The sequence below is a fragment of the Leptonotus elevatus genome, chromosome 4 (assembly GCF_054856555.1).
Source record: "Leptonotus elevatus isolate MCC_2025b chromosome 4, RoL_Lele_1.0, whole genome shotgun sequence".
NCBI classification, from domain to species: Eukaryota; Metazoa; Chordata; class Actinopteri; order Syngnathiformes; family Syngnathidae; genus Leptonotus; species Leptonotus elevatus.
In genome coordinates this window covers 4,115,571-4,132,984 of record NC_141242.1, presented here as the reverse complement: position 1 = coordinate 4,132,984, position 17,414 = coordinate 4,115,571, and the positions used below count along the sequence as shown (strand labels likewise).

Genomic DNA, 17,414 nt, shown 5'->3' with positions numbered 1-17,414 from the left:
TTTCTTTTTCTTTTTTTTTTTCAAGCCCACAGTGTGATGAATGGGATGCTAAATTTAGCCTGGTGTTTGTTTTGAATGTGCAGACCAGACACTATTGGACACCGCAAGTCCATCCAAGATGAATCTGCACTTTTACATCCGTCTCGTTAGTGCCACCGTCGTCTTTTCCAGAAACAAATACACCGAGTTGACAGTCGACATGTGAGTTTATGATTAAAAATACAACAATTATATCCAAAATTGTGCATTTTAAAAAAGTCACGATGTTTCATTTAAGAATACGTTTATTATTTGAGAGCTGATTCTGCATATTTCGGTTACCTTTTACTGCAGTGTGAGATGGAGTAGTAACAGTTCAGTTGCAATTAAAAGCACATCCGCGACATTTGTCAAATGAAAAACAGCATTAAAGCGCTTATATATATAATGACGAGATTAGATTGTGCTGAAAGTGAGTGCGACTGAGAGATTACGAATGTTCACTTGAGTGGGATTTGGGGCCTGAGGTGCAGGCACACGCACGCACACACATCTTTCGGTTTGTTTTCTCTCTCTCTCTCTTTCTCTCTCTCTCACGCACACTCACACAAACACACTCACTCACTCACTCTACCTCTCTCATTCCACGCACACACAAAATGTGAAAAAATTAACTCAAAATTAGTGCGTTAATATTGAGTTAATTTAAAGTTCCTTTAATGGCACGAATTTTTTTTTAACGCGCGATACTTGGAAAGTCTGTAGTCTGAAAGTCGCAAAGCAGCAGACACGTCCCCGTCAACATTTAGCAGTTATAAATGTCATAATAAATGCATATATTTGTGTAGACTGGGGTCAAGTTGTATTTTACTTTTTTTTTTTTTACTCCATGTTAAAGTTTAGAGGGCTCTTAATATGAAAAGAAAAATGCACTGAGCTGTCACCAACTTCTTACATATGCAATTATGCTGTCCAGTGGCAGAAAAATGACCTCAACACAAATTAATATCACACTTGCTTTTTTACAGCACAGTACATATTTTTAATGTCAACTCAATTTGATGAATTATTATGAAACTACTGTATCAACGACTAAAAGATGCAGCCATATTTATATTAGTTTAACATTTTTCCCACTTTTATGGTAAGAGTATGAAAACTTTAAGATTTTATTGTACGTTTAGAACAGATATACAATTTGAGATTTAATCGTGAGTTAACTGTTGTCATGCGATTAATTACGATAAAACATTTTCTATCGACTGACACCTCTCATTTAAATTATATATGATCAAATAAAGTTAACAACCAAATATCAATTGGTGTACTGTATCGTAATTATATTGCATACATTTTTTGGGGGACGATTGAGTGTAATAAATATTATATGTGTGGGTATGAGTAATGATTTATAAATGTTAGCGAGTACAGATACCAGGTATCGGTATCGAGCCTTATTTCAAGCTATCGGTATTCGTGACAGTTTGCCCTTTTGTTGCCGTTTTACGAACTACAAATTAGAAGACAATAAACTGCCATTAATTTCACGCAATTTCATGAATTTTTTTTTAATCAGACTGTACATTAAATGCAATCATTTAAATATTGTACCACAGTTTTTTTCTTTCAATTATAATAATATAAAAATAATAGAATGTCGCCAAATAATAAAATAAAACAAACGCTACACACACGCATAATGCACCGTTCATCCCATTTACAGAGCGGCCACGACAATGCCGATTTTCCCCTTTTCTCTCCCCCCTTACATCCACTTTGTATTCATGCGGCGTGGGACAAAAGGGGCCCGCAGGCGGCTTCATCCACGCAGGAGGCGACATGACAGGGAACTTGTGGCTGCTTTTTAAAATATCTTCTTTTCTGCCTCCTTTATTTTTGCATCTCTACTTCGGTGCATGTGTGTGTGTGTGTGTGTGTGTGGGGGGGTGTGTGTGTGTGTGTGCGCGCAACAAAGGCGGAGGAGGAGGAAGGAGGGAGGTGGGTGTTAATCAGACTCCCACCCTCATCTAATTCACTTTGCGCTTCACATGCATCAAGAAGATAATATTTAACACACAGATGACCTTTTTTTTTTAAATGTTTGAGAAATATAGCTTTAGAAAAAAAATGTGGTTTTGTGGCACAATACAAAACTTTGATTTCAGAGGCCTTTCCTTTCATTCTTTTTGCTTTTTATCTTCTTTTTCTTTCTTCTCCAACGGCTTCTTCTCAGTTTGTGTCAGTCACAATTCTGGTTTTCACTTTCTTTCTTCTTTTTTTTTCTACAATTCTGTTCTTTCTTTCTGTGGATTTGCGCAAGGGAAAAATAACTTCTGAAGACACATAAACCACATTAAGCCTTTTTTTCTCATCCCCTTTTTTTTTTATGGCCATCCTGCAGATTTTTTTTAAATCCCCTTTCCGACCTGACGTATGGTCTTCCCCTCTTTTCCTGCTCTTTCCAACTCCTCAAGAACAGTTGAAACCCCGCGTGTCTTCTTTTTTCGTATGGCATGATGAATTTTTTGCTCAAAAATTAAGAATGGCACATACTTTTAGTGATCAAATGTAAGAAATACAGTTTACAACAACGATAAAATACAATAACGTAATTTAGAGTAAATAATCCTAATTTAGGGGAAGCCGTGTCACCGGCACAATTGAACTCAGGCCCTTTGTCACAAGTTACCCCAAGCCCACCATTTTGAAAAAAAAAATGCATCCCCCAACTGTTTTGAGCTAGCATCATGCTAACCATTAAGACTCATGATGTAGCTTACTAAAGCACTAAAACATGCGCAAACTGTTTTCAAAGTTGTCTATAATTGTTCAAACACAGCCAACAAAAAACCTTAATCATAGAAATGTAATTTGGAGGGCAAAAAACACGTTTTTTTGAACTTATATGTTTTTACCTCTCAAGCCATGCGTCTCCCTTTTTTAACCGGATGAGCAAAATGGATGTCTCTTCAAAAATATGTGGTCACATGACCAACTTCTTCTATGGTTTTCTAAATACCCCACTCTCCCCTATTGAACATTAAAAAAACATTTTAGGTTAAAAAAAACAAAAACTATCTAATGATAGCTTAATACAAAGCGAGTAGAAATGCTCCGTTTTGATTGACACTGTCTGTTGAATAGCATCTTTGTCATTGTGGTTGTAGGCTTGTCATATTTTGCATTTAGAAAAGATCATATTGCACAAATGTTGAATCTAACCACATGTTTACTATTGTGGTTCGACTTTGCAGTTGTTTGGAATGTGCTTCTTCATACCAAGAGCTGTTTCTAATTTTGGTTGGCGTTTCGAAGATACATGAAAGGATTTGAACAAGATTCCAAACTTCAAGTCCACAATTTGGTCAACGAATGAAGACATACGTGTATTTTTTTTAAACCATGAGAGCAAAATCTAAGATAATAAAATAAGGCGCCGTTTTTGATTTGACACTGTCACATTTTGTGGTTATTTAGCTACACAAGGTAGAGTGGAAATATTTTGCTTTGCCAAAATATTAGGAACAGCCCTGGTTGTAAAGCAACATTTCAAATCCAAAACTCCTTTCAAGGCAGAATCTCCATGCATTGAATGACATCCGAATGTTTGGGTGTACCTAATGAAGTGTCCAGCGAATGAAGCTGGCTTCGTTATGTTGGCCGTTTTTTTGAGAATCGACTAAAGTTATCCTTAGAAGAAGATTTAGAGGCGCTTGAAACGCGTTACCCCTTCAAGTAAGATGAACATTTGCGCCAATTAAGAGCGCATGAAGCGAGAGGCGTCCTTCTCAATGGAACACTCTGTTTCTCCACTTGAGAAGGTTTAAAGGTCACGCGGGTGATCGGGAAGGAATCTCAGAGACAGCAAAGGAGGCGCAGTTGTATCTTGACTTACGAGTTTTTATTCTGTGACTAAGCTCGTAACTCAATTCCACGCGATGGCAAATGAATCCCCCCCCCCCCCCCCCCCCATTGATTTGAAGTGAACGGCTGCTAATCCAATCCAACTTGTCACAGAACGTGAGGAGCGCACGTTGCGTGTAAACGCGTGCGACTCGTATGTTCGAAAGAGCATTTTTTATTTCAACTGCGAAGCAGTCAGTGACTAAAGCCCAGTTGAGCAGCGTATCAACGCCTTTGTGCACTCGCCGCTGGCCTCTTGTGCTGTCCTAGCGAGGGAGACCAAATACCAAAAAATACCCCAGGTTAGCTTAGCGCAGGGGTCTCCCAACCTTTTTCCCCACCGCGAGCTACTTTTAGAAAAGCAAAACAGCAGAAAGCTACTATATGTGTTTCACAAGATTTCTTTTATAACCAAATTTGTGTTATTTGGCTTCACTTCAAACACAACAGTGCTTACAAAATATATACGTGGGCATATTTTTTTTATTTTTTTTACCAAAATGATGTTGAATATGCTAGTGGTGCAACGGAAGTCATGGTTTGAATCGGATGGTTTTTCGGATCAGCAAAAATAAATAAATAAATAACATAGTACTTGTCTTAATTTCTTTTGTAAGACACTTTTGTCCATTAAAATAAATAAATAAATAAATAAATAAATAAATAAATAAATAAAATGTCTAATATGGCAGTTTAGGATTTAGGAACACAACTTTAAGTGCAAAATGAAGCAGATACATTCTTATTTTATACATGGTCCATGTGTAAAATAACAACAACAACAACAACAATAATAATAATAATAACAATAATAATAATAATAATAATAATAACAATAATAACAATAATAATGACACGGTATTAATGGCTTAAAGTTGTGTTCCTATAATCTAAACGGCTCTATTTGACATTTTGAGTTGAATGTTTTTTTTGTTTTTTTTAATACATTTATTTAATGGGCAAAAGTGTTTTATAAAATAAATGAAGGCAAAGTCCTATTTATCTTTTTCTTCTTCCTAATAATGAAAATAACTCAAAGTGCAATTTAAGGCACATTCCCTTCCTTTAAACATGGAGAGGGAATAACAAATTAGCCTCGGCCCAGAATAAATAAAGCAAGTTTATGTTACCAGCCAGGCACCCGCTACTAATGCTAACAGCTAGCTGCTAGCCACGAACGTCGGAGATTTGTGCTGTGCCATACAATAGCGGCGTAATTAATTAGCGGTTTCCTAGCGTGCTAAATTAGCAATTGAATATGAGCTAAGGATAGAGTTGTTTTGATTGTTGTCGTAATTATATAATGTCAATAAAAAGTACGATAAAGAAATCCTAAACGGCGAAAAGAAAGTCAAGGTAGCCATTACGCCATGACGCAGCTCAACTTCAAAGTCTACTAAGGCTATTTGCATTTCCGTCAGTGTATTATTTGGTCAACTTTATTTTGAAGTTAGCCTTAACTATCTTGCCGCGAGATACTCAAACTACGCCACGAGCGACCGGTAGCTAAACCTGGCTTAACGCTAGCTAGCAGTTGGCACGACGCAAGCGGATAATCTAAAATTGTTCCAAAAGAAGAACCTGGTCTCTGTTGTTGGCCAGTGTACGGCGAGGGATCCTGGAGGTTAAAGTAAATTATTTTCACCTAAAAAGAAAATGGCTGCTTTAGCGTGTCGGTGTACACACTGCTATGTAAAAAAAAAAAAAACATAAATTGTCACACGTGAGCTGCCGCTTAAACAACATCCAACATGCCAGCTGTCTCTTTGTTTTCCTGTGCAGCTGACCCCCCCCCCCCCCCCCCCATCAAACCTCACACATACACAAAATGGCCGCCAATACGTGAGCATCAACATATGGCGGATCAGAGACACAATGAGGTTTTAGATTCCCACACATGAGACACAATTGAAGCCAGGGATGCCGTGACATGGTTGCCTTCACGGCATACACAGTCAGGAAGTGGGGGGGGGGGGGGGGGGGATGCTTACTCGGACAGACAACAAAATCAATATATTGATCAATCAGGGGTTGTAGTAGAGCTCTTATTTTCCCATACACTCACACAAATTGCTGGGTTACAAATGATTATTTCGCACATCTTTATAGGATGTTATTTGCTTGCATGTTTTTGTTTGTTTTATTTGATTGGTTAATCGTTGCACTTCTAATCTTCACATTCAGGAAAAAAAAAAAAGTGTCATCTGGACTAAGATGACCTTGATTATAGATAACTGAATTATCTTTATTTATTATGTCTGTTTTGTTGCAATTTAGTCGCAAGTTTCTTTGTATTTTTTGCAAATTTATAAAAGCTCTCACAAAACCAAAGCATTGTTTTAATTATCATTAGTAGCAATAGATGTATGTAGTTATATTAGTAACAATGGCAGCTGTTTGATAGAGAATGATTTTACACTCTAAAAAAAGTAACCCAATTATGGATCAAAAATGGGCCGATCTACTTTATGGGTCAATTTGACCCAACATTCTGTGTTATTTTATACAAAATGACCCAATTTTTTTGACCCATGTAAAGGATCTGACCAATATTTATGAGTTGTTTTACACTAAAAGGGCCATTTCTTGACTCAAAGTTGGATCAAATAAACCCATTTTTGACCTATAGTTGGGTTATTTTTGATGCGGCGGGCCACTAAAAAATGGATCACAGGCCACAAGTGGCCCCTGGCTCAAGGATTTGAAGACATTAAATATACACAGACAACGTATGACGACAGTCTTGACAGATGTGAAAGATTTGTGGGTCAATAGCGGTCTACACTCTTAAAAACCGTTAGGTCAAAAATTGACCGATCCTCTACTTGGGTCAATTTGACCCAACTTTAAATCAAGAAATGGGTCCATTTTTGATCCATAATTGAGTTACTTCTGACCCAACTTTTTTTTTTAGAGTGCAATTATTAAATCCTGAAATATGACCGACATGGTTGCCATCAGCAGCTCGTCGTTGGTCAAACAATCTCGTGGGGCTCGTCCACATACCGGAGCCGTCAAAATCTCATCGCTCGACTCGGTGTCGGGCTTTGCAAGCGGGCCGGCATATGCGGCCCCGCAGGAAAGTGGGGACCTCGCTCTTTGTGGCGGTAATTGGTGAGAGAGGACGGAGGAGGAGTCAGATAGCGCCATGACACTTGAGAAATGAGATCTAACTCCGGCCCAGTGCCAGTCCTGACCGCCTCCATTCTTCCCCTCGCGCCTTTTGTCCGGAGCCCTTTCAGTCCCTCGGAGGCAAACCTGTTCCCCTTCACTTCCCGCCTTGCGCGGGGATGCCAGGCTTCTGTTAGGCGTTTTTTTTTTTTTTGTTTATCTTGTCCGTCCATCCATCGTCCTTCCTCGCCTCGTTTCGTCTTCCCTCAATCATCTCGCCGTATAAAAGTTGGGCTGGAGGCCCCGCAGCCGGCGTTTCAGGCCTGGTCACACAGCTATGGGTGCACTGACTTGCACTAATGCTATTCACGCCTCACTTTTGCCCGTCTTATGAAAGGGGGCGGAACGGCAGCCTTTAGGAGATACGCCACAAAGGGTCATCATTCATCACACGGCACAAAAGTGAACAGCTTCGTCCTGCTCAAGAGGTGCAACGGCGTCATTTTTTTTTCAAACCTTGTTGACTTGTCACTAAAATCTTGTTTTGCAGGAGGTAAACCACACAAGTCCAAACATCTTTTTTTTTAAAGGGATACTTGAGCCATTTTCAGCAGTAAAAAGTTATCATTTTGTATAGAATTAAATGGATAACAATTAATACCTTTAAAAACAATTTTTTCCACTTGTTGTTGACTGAAGATGACATCACCTGTGCCGAGGAAGTAGGTAACGACCAATCATCCAGACGGAATCAAAGCCGGCTTCGTTCCTCAAACGAATCTCGTACATACAGAAGCATTTCAAGACCGGACTGGTCGACATGACTTGACGGGACGTAAGTAGACTGGTCGCCATGACTGGATGAGACATGGTTAGACTGGTCGCCGTGACTTGGCGGGATGTGACTGGACTGGTCGCCATGACTTGACGGGACATAGGTAGACCAGTCACCACGACTGGACGGACGGGACTGGTCGCCATGACTTGACGGGACATAGGTAGACCAGTCGCCATGACTGGACGGACGGGACTGGTCGCCATGACTTGACGGGACGGGACTGGACTGGTTGCCATGACTTGACAGGACGTGAGTAGACTGGTCGCCATGACTGATGTGACATAGTTAGACTGGTCGCCGTGACTTGACGGGATGTGACTGGACTGGTCGTCATGACTGGACGGACGGGACTGGTCGCCATGACTTGACAGGACGGGACTGGACTGGTTGCCATGACTTGACAGGACGTAAGTAGACTGGTCGCCATTACTTGACGGGGTGTGACTGCACTGGTCGCCGTGACTTGACGGGGCGTGAGTAGACTGGTCGCCATGACTGGACGATATGGGACTGGACTGGTCGCCATGACTGGACGAGATGGGACTGGACTGGTCGCCACGACTGGAACGAGCGTGATGTGACAGGACCTGATTTGCCTTGACTTGACTGTGATGAGAACGACTTGACTGTTATGAGGACTTGACACACGAATTTCACAGACAATGTACCCACACCGACTGGACAAACACGACATACTAAATACACAAACACTAATGTGACACACCTGGGGAAGGGAAGACACACAGGTGGACGTGGGTAGACATAACGAGACAAGGGAAGAAACCAGGAACACAAGACAAAAACAACAAGAACACCCATAACAAACAAAATCCCAACCCCCACAGAACCGGAACATGACATTATATCATAAATACTATCGGTATCAGTCTTTGGTATCATGGTGAGTACTGAAGAGTGAATGCTCATACTACACTTATCAGCGGAGTGCAGAATCTGTCTGCCTGCGCCACCAGAATCACATTACACCACCTGCGCCACAACTTAGACCTGGTTTCACCGAGTGTCACGTCCCGTCTGCTTTCTGTCACCAAATTGCCGTGTAACAGAAAACGCCCACAGTCCGCCAGAATGCTCAGCGAGGTCTGCCAAATTCCCAAACACAGTGAACTAGACTTGCCCCAGCATGAAAATGAAGACGGGCCAATTTTGACACCAAGCACACGCGCGCCTGACTCCCAAAACCGGGCCTTTAGTGCCAAGTGTCTCGTACTGATATGAATTCATCGGGGAGCTCGCGGGTCACCGGGCCGCCATCAATCTCCTCTTCTTCCCCGGCTGCTCCCTCTCACGGGGGCCACGGGCTTTTGAGACCAGCGGCCGCTCACAACAATACCCAGAATGCTGCGGGTTCTTGTCGGCCTGTCCTAATTTGTGGCTGTCGTCCCGGAGTTGAATTCAACCGCCGCTGGCTGCTTGACCCGCGGCTTTATGCCGAGGGGATTAGCAACATCTTTGAGCCGCCACGCAGGGCAGAGCCAATGGGCTGATGGGCAGCCCGCAATTACACAGCGGGAAAGGGCCCATTTAAGACACATGTGCGCGCACACCAAAATTGCGCGTCGATGGAGAGGTGGCCGAGGAGGGGGGTGCGAGACGGGAAGGGCGGCTCTGATGGGGACTTGAGCATAAAGGGAAAGCGTCTGTGTGTGTTTTGGGGAGGGTTTTGTACGTCCACACCGCGCATTCAGCCGTCAATGCGGCGGCTTAGGGTCAACCAAATGCCACTGTGCCCCAACCAACGCTGGCAGACATGAAACGACCACATGTCTACCAGGCAAATGGCATCGCGGGGGGGGGGCGGGCGGGGGTAATTCCAAGTGACCAATGTCTCGCAGTGTGTGGGCTTTGCGGGGGCCAAAACACTCCTTGGCAACACTGGGGGAGTGGCTCGTACTGTCCAGGAGTAATTATCTGATCATTGTTTTTAAAAGACGTAAGAAAGATGACTCTGACGTGAATCCATTACGATGATTTTGGCCTTTTGTATGGCAGAGAAAAGAAGAGGACGGAGAGCGGGTGAACTGGCCGCTTTATTAGGTACACCAGCACAGCCAAATATACAACGAGGGAGCGCTATCAGTGTTTACAAAAGTCATTCAAACACAAGCAGCGCCTGCCTCCTCTTGCATAACTAATTTGCAAAGTTATCATTTTTCAAGATACAAGCTGTTGTTCAGTCGTTTTTTTTTTTGTCTTCAGTTTTGGGCAGAAACTTGTAGCAAACTTCACGGAACAAATTCATTATTTGCATTTTATTAAATTGTAGTATGTTGTTAGTAAGGATGTTTGATACTTTTTTTTTCAGACTGACACTGATACTCAACTCTTGAGTAGTTACCGATACTGATACTAACTCATTCACTCGCAGTCATTTTCACTGAAGCAACCCTCTTCGCTCTCGACTGTTTTACTGGATTTTGACTGATTTTGCAAGGCCCACAGAATATTGTGTATCTGTTTCCGTTTTGCAGAAATTAGCAATAGAATATAGCCAAGTTTCATCATTATTCACAAATCTGTTTAGAACAGTGGGGCCAAGAGCTCTTTTGCAACATGGCCCTGGCTGATCTCTTATACTCTGCTGCCACCTGCTGGCCGTCTTTTGTAATGACTACCGTTGCTTTAAGCTTTCTCTTCAGTTCAGAGGCTGCCTTAAAGCCTTCTGTATGCTCTAGCATTAAAAAACGATTGAAAAACAAAAACAGATAAACACGTTTTTGGGACTATGGCAATATTCAAAAGAGAACGTGTTTATCCATTTTTGGAAGCAAATGAGCTAATTATCAATACCACTAATTCCCCCCCAAAATGATCATTTAAGACCTATATTTCAATATTATATATTTTTTTTACTTTAAAATTATTTTCCTTTGGGCTTTTCCCTTCAATAATTGAAATTAATGGCAATTTTCTATTCCTCTAATTTCTCATTTCTAATTCCTGATACTGGTATCGGCCATCGTCTCGAGTATCAATACCTTAAATGAAGGCTGGTATCGGCACCGAGACCGATACCTGGTATCAGTACTCGCCCATCCCTAGTTATTAGTGTATATTTCTATAAAATACAATAATGTAAAATAAGTATTGTGAAGAAAATATTAATCACGATTATTTTGGTAATAATTGAAATCACAATTAAGACGATCATTTATTTTTTGGTACAAACCAAAGAAAATGTTTAAACATGAAAATTATTAAGACAAATAAAATAATTATGCAAGTTCCTTTTGGATGAGAAAAAAAGATGAGTTATTTAAACTTTTTTTTTTTAAGGTGCAAATGTATAAATTTAAATGACTCAAACAACTCAAAATTACTATTAATAATCTTTTTTGTACAATTATTTTGATTTTGTAATTAACAATTTAAATTGTAATTGAATTTCGATTAAATGCACAGTCCTACTATACAGTGCTAATTTTGGTTGAAATAGTTTTTTATTGATGCATTTGGGGGTGCTTAGAAGGATTAATGACATTTCCATTTCATTGATATATGAATATTTTTGAGTTACAAGTCAAGGCTCCTCTGCATAATACAAATAATAATCTTATCTCAATGTAATCCCAAATCTACTTTATGAGAAACAATGGCCCATTTATTTAAACACAAAGTTGATATTTGCAGGAATTGAAGTAAGACGCCAGGGGAGCTTAAATAATCATTTTTAGGCCAGTTAAGTGAATTTGGATCACTTCCCACAACACACCTGTTGCTCATTCAATTTGTTGGAAATCATCCAGACGCGGTACTCCTCATGTCAAGGCTCGGCCACTCGTACCGCCGCGCGCCACTGCAACAATTACACTCGGCGAAGGACAGATGCACGGCTGCTTCTCCGTGAATGGCTCGCGGGGCTCTCCAAAACTGTACACACACGTGTGCACAATGGCTGAAAGGCTGCGCGTAAAGCTGGATAACAACAAGCAGATATGCGGCAAGTCAAGCGCGGATCAGAATTGGCAGCGTCAATGGGCGGCGCACAAAACCCCCCCAGCGATGGGAAAAGGGGAAATTGGCAAAGGCAACATGCTCCCCTGCCATCCTCCTTTGCCGCCTGCCCATTGTTTCACAACAGATGCTATGTTCCATTAAGACGCCGTCAGCTGCACAAGAATGGCACCAAATTTGTCCACAATGGGAGACAAAAAAAGGGGGGGGGAGGGGGAAGAAGATGCACTGAAAAGTCAGCACCAAAGCTCGCTACGGGACTTGTCCAATGTTAGAGCTGAAATGGAAATACCAATAATACAGTAAAAACAAAAAAAATCTGTAAATACAATGTAAAGAATTTAATAGTTTGTCCATCATGATTAATTCATTCATTGAGACTCGTTCTAGTGTGCGCACCATGGCCACTGGGAGGCAGTATAATATAGTCATGAAGCCACAAATGAAGAAGACTTTCACAACTACTGAAAGTGATTGTAAATTACCGTAATATTAGTTGTTATATTGTCCATCTTCATGTGTTTGTGTTCAAATATGCTTAAAAGGATATAGCGACTCGCGTTGCTATTTGGTAGCCAATAGCTATTTATAGAAAAATAACAAAATAAGGAAAACTAAACTCGAAAAAAAAAATTACGCTAACGAAATTACAGTAAATAAAAATGAAAATTGGGGTGAGAAGCTCGGTTATCGGGGAGGGACTCAGTGTCGAGCCGCTACTCCTCAGCGTTGAGAGGAACCAGTTGAGATGGTTCGGGCATCTGGTTCGGATTCCTCCTGGACGCCTCCCCCTGGAGAGGTGTTTCGGGCATGTCCCACCGGCGGGAGGCACCGGGGGACGACCCAGGACACGCTGGAGAGACTATGTCTCTCGGCTGGCCTGGGAACGCCTTGGGATCCCGTCGGAGGAGTTGGCTGAAGTGGCTGGGGAGAGGGAAGTCTGGGCTTCCCTGCTGAAGCTGCTGCCCCCGCGACTTGACCCCGGATAAGCGATAGATGATGGATGGATGCATAAAAATGTTTTTAAAAACACAAACTGAAACTCATCTTACATTTCTATAATCGTTGTGAAAATGCCCTTTGTTTACATTTCTGTCAATTAATATCCCACATGAGCTTTCAGTGTTCATTTTAAACATATTTATTTCTGTACATCCGTAGCTACAAAAAAAAAATTAAGGTCAGTTGTTTGATAATTGTAGTTTACTTTATTACACAATACTTGGTGACCTTTTTTTTATTTTTTATTTTTTATCTTGCTCTTGGCAAATACTTCATATATTACAAAATTAAAACTAATACAAATTGAACTAAAATGAAGCATTTTTGAAAAAATTAAAATGAATAAACATGAATATGTTCAAAGAACTGATTAAAACTAACTTTAAAAAATAAGATTCCAAAATGAACTAGACTAAGTGCAATTTCTGCAGCGTGGGAATGCTGTAAGCTGAATGCTAATAGACGAATGCTAAACTGAATGCTAATAGCTGAATGCTAATGAAGTAAATTGAAAGATAAATGATGTGAAAATTACAAAATTAATTCTAGTTGAAAGATAAATTAATAAAAAGAACACAAGTTGAGGCAAGTTGAAATTTAAATTTTTAATTAAATTAAAAAATATATATTTTTTAATTTATATGGAAAAGTGTTATCTGAAAGTACCCTCCATTCATTTAGATGGTAAAGTGGAACTAATGATATCCAATGTAAAAATGTAAAAAAAAAAGAAGTTATTCACTCAATAGCGCCACCTGAGCATGCAGTACCCTCCATTCACTTAGATGGAAAAGTGGTACATGTATACCCCTTAGCATAATTGCCGTGGATATTTTTACAATATACAGTTGGAGGTCGGATTCAAACCCGCAACCTCCTGGTTACTGTACAAGGCAATTGACCAAATGCGCCACTGAGCAGTTTCAGACAGCTGGTAATGATGCTCAGTTGTATGTATGGAAGTGGGCGTGAAAAGCTGGACTTAGAAAAAGCTCCATATCATGAAAATGAATGGAGAAAAGTTGATATTTAACGACAAATTGTGCAAATATTGTAAGTAATGTGGAATCGGACAATAAATACCCCGGAAGGTGTGAATTTTTGAAGCACGTTTTAAACTTGAACGGTGTAAATCGGAAGTATTATGTGGGAGTTGTTTCACGGCAAAAAAACTGCGGAGAATAAAAATCACAATAATAAAAAATCCAATACTATTGTAAGGCTGGTTAACATTAAGATAGCAGAAAGCAAATTGATGTGGCGTGTAAGATAATGACATCTTTGTCTTCTGTTTGTGTGTTCTGGCCCATGTTTAGTTTGACAGTAATCTTCAGATGGGAGCGGCAATAAACAGTGTGAAGGTTTTTTTTTTTTTTTTTTTTTTTTTTTTTTGTGTGACAATTGTTTACTCTCTGCCAAACTGCTGCTTGTCGTGCAAACAGAAACTATCCCCCTTAACACAAACACATCAACGGCCTCGTCAGCCATTAGTCAAGTGAAATGTGAGACGAGACATCCAAGATAAATATTTAGAGAAAATTCATCTACGATTGTATGAATGATCCATCCCAAAATCACTATGGAAACACCAAAGACCGCAATACGCCGAGACCAGCGCACTTGTCATCTGCAGGCCAGGCGCCCTCCCGGCCCAGATGGTGGCCATGCAAGTGCATAACTCACTTATCTGTCCACGGCCTCTATAGGAATGCTTAAAGGCCTCTCCAATTCCCAGTGGACGTCACCAAAAAAGACATGAGAGGGAGAAGCAACGCCATCTGCTTCCAAACACTCCCCGCAGCTCTCGCGTCCCAGTCCGTGTCCCCCAAAGATTTCGCAACCCCCTTGGGATAAAGTGGCTGGCGATGGCGGCGGGCAAAGGGTCGCCGAGGTGAGCGTTGAGGACGAGAAGATGAACGGCGAAACATCAATGGGAATGACATGCCATGGCATCACAGCGACGAAAAGGATGCTTTGGAGAAGCAGCGTATTTGCAATTGGAACTCTGGAAAAATGAAAAAGTGCTGATTTTGGAATTTCTAAATTGGAAAATGAGCCACAGGAGGGCCGAGTTAGATTTAACTAGTGCTGACAAGAGATTTTTTTTTTTTTACTAATTACTCTAGCAATTTTTTTATAATTAATTACGATTAATCACAATTAATCAAAATTTTCTGCTTCTACTTTTTTCTGAGTTAGATTTTAATTAGTGCTGACAAGAGATACTTTTTTTTTAACTAATTACTCTCACAATTTTCATAATTAATCGCGATTAATCGCAATGAATCGCATTTTTCTACTTCTGCTTCTAATTTTTCCCAAGTTTGATTTTAATTAGTGCTGACAAGAGATTTTTTTTAAACTAATTACTCTCACAATTTTTTGTAATTAATCGCAATTAATCGCAATGAATCACATTTTTCTACTTCTGCCTCTACTTTTTATCCCGAGTTTGATTTAAACTAGTTCTGACAAGAGATTACATTTTTAAACTAATTACTCTCACAATTTTTTGTAATTAATCGCAATTAATCACATTTCTACTTCTGCTTCTACTTTTTTTTCCGAATTTGATTTTAACTATTTCTGACAAGATATATATAAAAAAAAGTAAACTAATTACTCAAAACTTGTAACAGATGTTGCTTGTGTAAAATTTGGGAACGAACGTTAAATCATCAAATAGAAAGTATACTTCGCATCAAAGACTGACTAACAGCGTTCTTTGATCGTTAAATACTGTCAAATACAACAATGCAAATGAACATATGCTAACTTGTCGCTGCCACAGTCAACCAAGTCATACAGTGAACATAAAAAGTCTACACACCCCTGTTCCAATGTCCAGTTTTTGCAATGTAAAAAAATGAAACAAAGATCAATTCAAACTTTTTCCCACCATGGAGGTGACTGACCTGTACTGTACTTTTTCAAACAAACTTTTTGACAAAGTGAGTAAAAATAAACTTGGCGTCGCAATACTTTTGTCTGAATTTAACATGGCAGCGCATACGGCCTCTGGCAAGTGTGTTTCTGAGCAAGTGTCGTCTTGTGAACGTGTGTGTATATGTTTTGCGGAGTGAAAGGCAATTGTGGATTTTCAAAAGGAGGGGCGGCTTGTGGCTCTTGGTGAGTAGAAGTGTGCGAACGTGCGTTATGTGTCAGTGTGTGTGCGTGTGTGTGTGTGTGTGTGTGTGTGTGTTTCGCAACAGGCCAGCATGAGCGAGGAGCGCTTACTTACTTACTGCCGGTTCAAGTATGCCCCCATGTGACCGTTGTGAGAAGTCGTGGCCAGGGAACGACAGACTTGTTGTTTCACATCAACCCGCCCTTCATGATCTTCACCAACTAGATTAACCAACTAGTTAGCCGTCGATGACGTGCGAACGAGGACAGTACTGCTGAAAATGGAACCGACACACGTATCTCCTTTGACTACGGTCAGCCAATTACATCCATTTTGTTCCGTTTCGTTCCATTGTCATTAGCCAATCAAAAGGCGTTAGCCACAGGGCGGCCATTTTATCACTCCCATCTCGCGAGCAGACTACTGTATAAATGACTAATATACGTACAGATTATATTATATTATACACAGCTTGCAGGCTATTATCATCTAAATCATGCTGTTTCTACAAAGTACGGTCTCAAATGTTTTTTTCGAAATTCCGAAATGTAAATGTTTAGGAACGTATGCCGAGAAACGTTTCTTCGGAGTGGTCATATGGCAGCCTCGCGGCATCGAAGCGAAGCGACTCCCTTGCAAACGTCGGTAAAACCAAATTAAATACAGTATATTATGATGTACACAGCATTGTATTGGACATATTTAAAAATAATAATAATAATACATTAAAGAGTTGAAAGTACAAGTTCACAAATGCAATTTTATTGTGCAAATCTGGGAATACGTCCCACGTTTTGAAAGGTATGCATCGTTAGGAGGCAATTTTAAAAGTTACATATCTTAAATACAACATAGCTTATTATAATTGCATCTCTCAGCCCTCAACTGACGTTGGTGAGTTAAACAAAACATTTAAAAATCCCTTTTTTCTCCCTCCTCCTCCCTTTCTTTACATCTCCCCCCCAGGGGAAGAAAGGGAGGAAGAAGGGGAAAATCGTACCCCCTCACCTCAAACCTTCAATATCTCAGTTGGTAGAGCGGAGGACTGTAGCGGTTCATGTCTTCAGGTCGCCGCTCAAAACCAACTTTGTGGATGAAAAATACAAATATTGTGAAAATTCACTCTGACGTCATTCTGGTTCTCGAGGTCTGCCGCGGATTAATAATTGAATATCCACATACTTTGGAGAAAAGGAAGGTTTCGAGATGAAAATTAAATCCTAAGTTGGTTTATGGAGTGGCGAGTTTGATCCCTCCGAGTGGCCTTTTTGACTGTAAACACTAACAGATGAAATCTCCGTCTTGTAGTGGATTTGCACCTCATTGCACAAAGTGCTGAGATTTGAAGACAGCGGGATCGAGCAAAGTAAGCAAACAAAAAGCCCCTGGGACGAACGACGGAGACCTTGTGTGTTTGTCTTTTTGTCACGACATCCAAACGCGCTGCTTTGTTTTGCCCTCGTTGTCAGATCGCCGTAA

General features: G+C 40.4%; 1 protein-coding gene across 1 annotated transcript in view; it reads right to left on the bottom strand.

Moving 5' to 3' along the window:
• Positions 1 to 11,957: 11,957 nt before the first annotated feature.
• The window catches only part of LOC147175046 (uncharacterized), a 60,570-nt gene continuing 55,113 nt past the window's right edge, over positions 11,958 to 17,414 (bottom strand). Inside the window, exons 4-5 of the mRNA XM_086072700.1 lie at positions 12,626 to 12,780; positions 11,958 to 11,961 (exon numbers count right to left, since the gene is read on the bottom strand). Of these exons, the coding sequence (XP_085928826.1) occupies positions 11,958 to 11,961; positions 12,626 to 12,780 (159 nt within the window). The remainder of the gene's footprint in view (positions 11,962 to 12,625; positions 12,781 to 17,414) is intronic.